Source organism: Corvus kubaryi, unplaced genomic scaffold, assembly GCF_017639235.1.
Source record: "Corvus kubaryi isolate FWS band 111438036 unplaced genomic scaffold, C.kubaryi_AGA036_p1.0 37373, whole genome shotgun sequence".
Lineage (NCBI taxonomy): Eukaryota > Metazoa > Chordata > Aves > Passeriformes > Corvidae > Corvus > Corvus kubaryi.
The window spans coordinates 386,921-394,011 of NW_024581121.1; the positions used below are offsets into that span (position 1 = coordinate 386,921).

Consider the following 7,091-nt stretch of genomic DNA (forward strand, 5'->3'; position numbering starts at 1 on the left):
CAGGCCGGACACAGGGGATGCACCGAGCATGGACAGGCCGGACACAGGGGATGCACCGGGCACGGACAGGCCGGACACATGGAACACACTGGACATGGATAGGCTGGACACAGGGGATCCACTGGACAGGGTGGACAAAAGGAACTCACCGGGCACAGTAGGGGTGTACACACAGGATCGCCCGGGCATGGACAGGGTGGACATATGGGACCCACTGGACATGGTGGGCATGGGTGTATGGGGCCCACTGGACAAGGACAAGCTGGACACAGCGGATCCACTAGGCATGAACAGGGTGGACACATGGGACCCACCGGACATGGTGGGCGTGGGCACACAGAATCCACTGGACATGGTGGGGTCGGGCAGATGGGACCCACGAGATGCACACAGGGTGGGCATATGGGACCCATTGAGCATGATGGGGGTGGACACGCAGGTCCCACCGGACACAAGGTGGACACATGGAACCCACGGGGTGCGGTGGCAGTGGACACACAGGACCCACTGGACATGGATGGGGTGGACACATGGGACTCACTGGACACATGAGAACCATCAGGCACAGCAGGGATGGGGACATAGGACCCACCGGTGGTGGGTGCCTGGGACCCACTGGGCATGGACAGGGTGGGCTAATGGCCCCCACTCCCAGAGCTGGCGGGTGAGGTGATTGCCACGAGAGAGCAGTTGCTGGGACCCCCTCCTGCCCCTCAGCCCCCCACACGTTGTGCCCTCTGTGGGTGTCTGCAGGAGGAAAACTTCAGCCCCCAACCCCCTGCTTTGGGGGGGATGGGGAGGTTCAGGGGAAAGCCCCCAGTGCTGAGCGGGGCTGGGGGTTGGGGCTGGAGCAGAGGGCAGCAGGGGTCAGCATCACTGCATGGGGGGAGCCATCCCCATGTTGAGGCCTTTCGGGAAGGGCATGTTTGCTCAGAGCTGCTGCCTGCACCTGCCTGGACATGGCCTGGCTTGCCAAGGCTGTGGCGGCCGTGGGGGGAGCAGAGTGCTGCTGGTTCCCATTCCACCTGCTCTGAAAGCTGGGCCATCCATCCCTTGCCCTCTTGTCACTGTGGCACGGAGGGTCCCCCCTCTCTGCTCCCCTTCTCGGCACCACCTCAGAACTCTTGGCCTGACTGGGGTGGCACTTCGGCTTCACACGAGGCTGGGCAGGAGCCAAGCATGGGGGTCCTGACTGAGACCTCTCCAGGAACTGGGACCCTCACGGGAATCAGCACCCTCCTGAGAGATTGGGGCTCTCCCAGGAATCAGGGCTCTCTGCAGGGCAGGGGCAGAGAGGGACCGGAGTAGCTTTTGATGCCTGTCCGTGCCAGGAGCACGTGTCACCTGCACCCAGGCACGGGCGGTGCCGTTACCTCAGGGGTGGGGCATTGGCGCCCAGCATCGCCCGTGTCCTGAGTGGGGACGGGGGTTTGTGCCTGCTGGGGGGGGCCCCGGGACCTGGAGGGAGGTTACTGGGAGATACTGGGATGCCGTGGGGCCCTGGGCTGTACCTGCGTAAGCATTTCGGGGGGGTCACCGGTGTTTATTTGAGTGTAGGGTGAGGCGATGACCAGCCGGTAATGATTAACCCTGGGCTGAGCCCAGGGGATGAGGCCCCCCTACACGAGGGGCTGGGGCGCTCCGTGTCCCCCTTGTGCCCCCCCTCCGTGCCCCCCACCAGGCCCTGGGGCCCGTGGCTCAGCCCACGGAGCCAGGCAGATGCTGCTCCCGCCCCTGCCCCAGGATGCCCGGCTACTGTCCCGTCCTGTGCCCCCACCCGAGGCTGGGTCCGCCCACGGCACGGGGACGCTGCCAGCGGTGTCCCCCCGACCCAGGGAAGCGCGACAGACCCAGCCGGGGGGGGTGATGCTGCGGGGGCCCCACCGGCGCGGTGGCACCCCTGTGCCAAGTGGGGCAGAGCGACCCCCCCTCCCTGGAGCCGGCGGCGGGGTGGGGCCTCCCCACCTGCCCCAGGTGCTCTATAAAGCTCCGGCCGCTGTCGAGCTGCCAGTTCCGGATCCCTGGGTTGAAGCGTGTGCCACCGGCTAACGGGAAAGCAGCCATCGCCGGGCCCCACGAGGCGCCGGGACCCCCGGACGACCCCCATGGCGTTCCCTGTCTTTCTGCTGCTGCTGCTGGGCACAGGTGAGGGGCTGGGGCCGGCGGCACCTCGAGCCAGAGGGAGCCGGGCAGGGAGCCGGGCAGGGGGGGAGGTACCGGGGCAGGGGGAGTGGAGCGGGGTCCCTTTGAAAGTGGGGACTGGGGGATACCGGAGCCAGTGGCACCCTGGCAGCAGGGACATTGTTGCCTCTCCTGGTCTGCCTCCGGGATGCAGCGAGCCGGGGCTGGTTGAGCCCAGGAAAGTCGGTACTGGGGGCTCAGACTGCGGCCCCTCTGCTGTGTCCGAAGGGCTCGGCCAAGGGCTGGGCTGTGCCGGGACCAGCCGGAGCAGGCTGTGCCCGGGGCTCGCAGGCTGGAATGCAGGTGTGTCCCGGTGAGCACCCGGACCCCGGGCTCTCCTCCAGTGCCGCCGGCTCCTGCAGCACCCTCTGGGAACCTGCCCGGGAGCTGCCTGTGCTGGCCCCCAGCCAGGCCAGGCAGCTCCGGGGGGTGCGGGGACACCCCAGCCTGTCACCCACAGCAAGGGGAGCTGTACTGGGTGGCAGCACGGCAGGGACACCCCAGGACGGAGGGGGCTGCAGGGCTGGGCACAGCGCTGGTGTCAGTGCCCAGACAGCACCACCTGGACCTTTGGTGGTGCCACAAGTGCCCAGCACCAGCCCTGATCGTGGGGTGTTGCCGAAGGCCTCGTTAGCCTCGTGGGCAGACGGAGCCTCTGGCTGTTGGCTCCTGGGGGTCGTGGTGCTTCCCACAGTGTCTGGCTGAGGAGCTGTTTTGGGTAAAACCTTCCCTAAGTGGGCTGCAGCCACTGACTCCTGGGGTTCCCTCCAGGTACACGTGCCATGACCACCGAGACGACCATGGAGATGGAAACCACCGAAACGACCACTGTGGAGATGACCATGGAAACGACGACCACCACCTTGTCTCCAAATATATTCCCCAAAATCACAGATGCCACCATATTCCCTGGCACAAACACCACGAACTTCCAGTTCAGCAACCACTCCATGTCCAACAGCACTGTGGTGCCTGTCCTCAGCAGCCCAGCCACCTCCCATGTCAATGCCACCTCAAACAGCAGCAGCTGGGCCCCCCACTTTGGCACCAACGGCAGCTCTGCCGCTCCCGCCACCGTGGATGGCAGCAGCTCCAGCACCAAAGGCAATGGGAGCACCAGTGCTCAGATCTTTCCCACCAGAAAAACGTCTGAGGGTGGCACGGCTCCCAGGCAGACCCCCACCAGGAGCGTTCCCAACCCCAGCAAAACCACAGGCCAGCTGCCCGCTGCTGTCCAGCTGCTCCTCCGTGTCCCGCTGTCCTTCCGCATCATCAACAAGAGCTTCAACGAGAGCCTGCATGACCCAGCATCCGAGGACTACAGGAGCCTGAGCCGCACTGTCCTGACCATGGTGAGTCCCAGTCCTGCCCCTGGGCCGTGCTGGGAAGGAGCCACCTCCCCTTGGGGCTTTCCATGGAAGCACCCCGAGCATCTGTTCTGCCAGCAGCTCCAGCCGCCCGGCCAGTTCTGCGTGGGGACAGGAAAGGGGGGTGGGGAGGTGGCCATGACCTCAATGCTTCCTTCCAGTTCGAACACGTCTTTGGCTGCGCGGGCTGCATGGGCACGCAGACCTACACCGGGTGCAGCGAGCTGCGGTACAGGTGAGCAGCACAGCGCCAGCAGGGCTGGTGTATCACAGTGTATCCCCCTGGTATGTAGCCCCTCGGGGGACAATCCAGGTGCTGATGCCTCCTCCCGTGCAGCCAAGGCTCAGTGGAGGTCCAGTCCACCCTCGTGTTTGGGAATGGAAGCGATGCCGTCACTCCCGACGCCGCTGAGCAGCGCCTGAGGAAGAGCCTGGACCAGAATGGCTTCATCATGGGCCTGCAGCTGGACAGCATCCAGAGTGAGAGGAGGCTCCAGGCTGGGGAGGGAGGGGGAATGGAGCCTGGGGGAAGCTGGGATGGCTCTATAAACATTGCCCTGTCCTGGCTGAGGCAAGGGGCCCTACTTGGTGCTGTGATGGACTTGGGGCTTGCATCAGGCGGAGCCAATGCACATTCCTGGTGCCTGTGGGAAGAGCAAGCAGATCCCACACAGGAGGGCTCAGCCCCTGCTGTCCTGTCCCAGGGGTCTCTCAGGGTTCTCTCCCAGCTCTGTTCCTTGCAGGCTCCACAGAGGTGATGTCCCCGGCTCCAGCACCCGTGGTCCCGGACTGGGCCATTGCTCTGTTGGTCCTGGTCAGCATCCTGCTGCTGTTCAGCATGTTCACCTGTCTCCTCCTGATGGTGAGACCCCATCCCCATCCCAGTCCTCACCTGCATTCTGCTGGTTGGTGCCCTGTCCCTGTCCCCACACCGGCCAGGCCCCAACCCCTTCTCTCTCCCCAAGAGCACCTGCACGTGCCGCCGGAAAAGCCAAGGGAAGCTGGACCTGCTCAGCCAGAAAGATTCCTACCACCCCATGGCTGAATACCTCCAGTACCAGAGCCACGGGCGCTACGCACCCCCCAACAGCAAACCCAACCCCTACAGCCAGGTGAGAGCGAGAGCCCCGTACCCGGGGTCCCGGCTGCTGCGGGGGCAGAGAGCAGGGCTGCATCCCCGCATTCTGGGTTAATGGCTAACGGGGATGGCAGGGCAGGGACAGGTGTCCGGGAGCTCGTCCCACACCAGCCTTGCCAGGAGGTGAGCGTAACATTCACGCCTGGCTGGAGCGGGAGTGCGGCCGGCGCGGGCAGACCCGGCCTGGCTCCGGGGAGCTCCCAGCGACCTTGGGCAGCCGCTCCCTGCGCCCCGCCCCAGCGGCTCAGGGGGCTCGCTGCCTCCCCACCCTGCCCCTTCTCCTGCTCAGCTGTGTCCCAGCCGGCCCCTCAGGTCTCCTGCTGTCACAGCATCCTCTGCCATGGGTGGGGAGCGGAGCTGGGGCACTGCAGGGCTGCTGGGGGACTGAGGACACGATTCCCATAGCCAGCACCCCACATCCCGCACCAGCAGCTCCGAAACTGGAGCTGCGGGTGTGGCGCCAGGAGCTGCCTGGAGGCGCAAAGGGCTCCCCAAGGAGCGCTCCCCCCACGCGGGGCTGTGGGCGGGGGCCGTGTCCAGCTGCTCTGGCTCCCTTCGAGCAGCTCACCCTGTGCAAATACCAGGGGCCTGGGTAAATATTTACCTTCGCACTCGCCGGGCCGGCTTATCTTGCGGGAACACGGCCACCGCGGCTCCTCCTGTGCGCGGGGGGGGCTCGGGGTGTCCCTGGGGGCCTGGAGTGCCCACAGTGCCCATGGCTGGGGGCAGCAGCCCACCACGATGGCAGGATGCAATTTTTGGTTGCCTGTAGTGGCCGTGGAGAGGGTGCAGAGCTTCCTCTGCTATCCTGGGCTGGGGGCTCAGCCCTGTCCTGACACCCCCTCACCTTTCCTCCCCCCAAGGTGGCCGGCAGCAGCACCAAGAGGGCCGGCACCTTCACCTACACCAACCCCGCCGCCGGCTCCGACAACCTCTGAGGGGCTCGCTAAGAAGGAGGGCGGCTGCCGAGGGGAGGGGGCGGCTGCGACCCCCCCACTCCCGGGGAAGCAGCACCGGCCCCGGGCACATCCCCCGGTGCTGCCCGGCCCCTCGCCGTGGGCAGCGGGAGCCGGATGGCTCTGGAGCAGCCGGATCCGTGCACATGCCAGAACTGGATGAACAAAGATTGGGGGCGGGAGGGAGGGTCCCGCACACCCCACGGTCCCTGCGCTCGCTTGGCTTTGCAACCCCGCTCAGTGCCGGGGGTGGAGGACTGGGCTGGTGCTCCCCCTGCGCTCACCCCCGGGGATTCAATGGCTCTTTTTGTGGTGTTATTTTATATAAATATCTCTATTTGCGGGGTGTTGGTGCCGGGCTTGGCTCGGCAGGGCAGCAGGCCCTCGGCTGGGGTATATTTATCGCAGTTACAATAAAAGGACGGGGGCAGCCATGTGTCCCCAGGGCTGCGCCGTGGTGTGGCAGGGGGGCTTCTCTGGGACAGTGACTCCCCTCTCGTGGCTGTCACCCACCCAGGTGGCCTCGGCTTGGGTGGTGGCTCTTGTTTCCTGATCCAGGCAGTCCTGGTGTTGCTGCTGGGGGTGTCACCGTGTCCCTGGTCCCTGCATGCCTCTGGATGTGACATGTCCTGCCAGACTCCATCCCTCTCATCCCTCCTGTGCTCTCGGTTTCTGTTCACGGTCAGACGTGTCTCGTTTGACACGGCCGGTTTCCCCACGGCTGCACAGGCGGAATGCGTTGGTGCTGACGGGGCCGTGCAGCTGCAGGTGTGTCCCTGGGTGCATGCGGCATGTCCTGCTCCCGGCTCCTGCCTGTTTGGGCTCGGGGTCTTCCAAACGCTCAGTGAGCCCCAAAAAAGCTCTGGGGGGTGCTGGAAGAAGAGGCTGTGTGGTGACCCCAGGAGGCCGTGTGCCAGGGTACAAACCTTGGAACAGCCATGCCTGGAGTGCAGTGGTGGCCCCCTGACAGCCCCAGTTTGGGCTGGGCCTGTTCCTGGGCACTGGGAGGGTTTTGGCAACCACTGAAAAGGCAGAAAAACAAGGAACCAAACCTTCCCCAAAGAAATCCCGTGTGAGCGCAGGCACGGAGCCAGTGCTTGGCCGGGAGCAGCCCAGCAGCGGGCAGCTGATGGGTCCCTTGGCCACAGCCTGTGGGCTCTGGGTGGGGCCCATGGCTGTGCCAGGTGCCCAGGGACCCTGGCATGTGCTGGGAGGTACCTGAGCTGTGCTGGGGTGCAGGCAAGGGGCTGGGGGTCTCTGGAGCATGGAGGGAGGCCTGGTGCCCTGTGACTGCTGTGGGGCTGGGGGGTGCACTGATGGGGGGCTCTGGCACAGCGTGGCACCCCCCAGCTCTGTTCTGCCAGCTGGGGATGGGGCTGTGTGCCTAGGGCAGAGCCCCGTGGGGGAAGGGGTGTGCCTGAGACTGCTGCTGCCCCACTGAGCCCCCCC

At 65.7% G+C, this 7,091-nt stretch overlaps 2 protein-coding genes across 2 annotated transcripts in view; one reads left to right on the plus strand and one right to left on the minus strand.

Moving 5' to 3' along the window:
- Positions 1 to 6,095, plus strand: part of MUC1 (mucin 1, cell surface associated) — a 6,190-nt gene extending 95 nt beyond the window's left edge. The window contains exons 1-7 of the mRNA XM_042034639.1: positions 1 to 2,145; positions 2,953 to 3,533; positions 3,710 to 3,783; positions 3,886 to 4,028; positions 4,292 to 4,410; positions 4,514 to 4,660; positions 5,550 to 6,095. The exon at positions 1 to 2,145 is cut by the window's left edge and continues 95 nt beyond it. Coding sequence (XP_041890573.1) covers positions 2,106 to 2,145; positions 2,953 to 3,533; positions 3,710 to 3,783; positions 3,886 to 4,028; positions 4,292 to 4,410; positions 4,514 to 4,660; positions 5,550 to 5,624 — 1,179 coding nt within the window. The 5' untranslated portion in view covers positions 1 to 2,105 and the 3' untranslated portion in view covers positions 5,625 to 6,095. The remainder of the gene's footprint in view (positions 2,146 to 2,952; positions 3,534 to 3,709; positions 3,784 to 3,885; positions 4,029 to 4,291; positions 4,411 to 4,513; positions 4,661 to 5,549) is intronic.
- Positions 5,633 to 7,091, minus strand: part of LOC121667648 (disintegrin and metalloproteinase domain-containing protein 15-like) — a 3,522-nt gene continuing 2,063 nt past the window's right edge. The window contains exon 5 of the mRNA XM_042034523.1: positions 5,633 to 5,797. Within this exon, the coding sequence (XP_041890457.1) occupies positions 5,633 to 5,797 (165 nt within the window). The remainder of the gene's footprint in view (positions 5,798 to 7,091) is intronic.